General features: G+C 74.8%; 1 protein-coding gene across 2 annotated transcripts in view; it reads left to right on the forward strand.

Moving 5' to 3' along the window:
- Positions 1-317: 317 nt before the first annotated feature.
- The window catches only part of UBASH3B (ubiquitin associated and SH3 domain containing B), an 80,786-nt gene continuing 80,471 nt past the window's right edge, over positions 318-632 (forward strand). Inside the window, exon 1 of one of the 2 annotated variants that reach the window (XM_026071747.1) lies at positions 318-509. In XM_026071747.1, the coding sequence (XP_025927532.1) occupies positions 349-509 (161 nt within the window). In that variant the 5' untranslated portion in view covers positions 318-348. The remainder of the gene's footprint in view (positions 510-632) is intronic. The other variant, XM_026071748.1, reaches the window with a different exon arrangement.

Here is a 632-nt window from a genome sequence, read left to right on the forward strand (position 1 = left end):
GTGCCGCGGGGGCAGCTCGGGGGTCGGTGCGCCCGCCGCCCGGCTGCGGCTTTAAGAGCGGGGGCGGGCGGCGCGCGGAGCCGCAGCGCGGGCGGGTTCCTTCTCGCCGCCGCCGCCGATCCATTGAGAAATCGCTGGCGGCTGCAGGAGCTGCGCTGGGCGCGCACGTGTGGCGGCGGCCAGCACCGGGGCCGGGGCGGGCCCGGCTCTGTGAGCGGCGGCGGCGGCGGCGGCGCGGAGCGGAGGAGGGCGCAGCCCCGCGTGGCCCTGCGCGGCCGCGGCCCCCGGCGCCCGGGCGCTCGGCGCTGCGGGTGTGCATGGCCGTGTGCGTGCGGCCATGGCTGCGTGATGGCCCAGCGCGGCCAGCCCGCACCGCACGCCATGGCTGCCAAAGAGGAGCTGTACAGCAAAGTCATCCCCCGGCGGAACCGGCAGCACCGCGCTGGCACCATCAAACATGGCTCGTCGCTGGAGATCCTGCTGTCAATGGGCTTCCCGAAAGCCAGGGCGTAAGTCGCGACACGGGCCGCTCCTCGCCGCCGGCCCCTTCTCCCTGGCTCTTCCCCCTTTCGTTTTACAGCGGCGAGAAGGGACGTGCGCTTTCTGCTTTGCTGCTCCATCCCGCGGCGAGC

The sequence above is a fragment of the Apteryx rowi genome, unplaced genomic scaffold, assembly GCF_003343035.1.
Source record: "Apteryx rowi isolate R43461 unplaced genomic scaffold, aptRow1 scaffold_33, whole genome shotgun sequence".
In the NCBI taxonomy this organism is placed as follows: domain Eukaryota; kingdom Metazoa; phylum Chordata; class Aves; order Apterygiformes; family Apterygidae; genus Apteryx; species Apteryx rowi.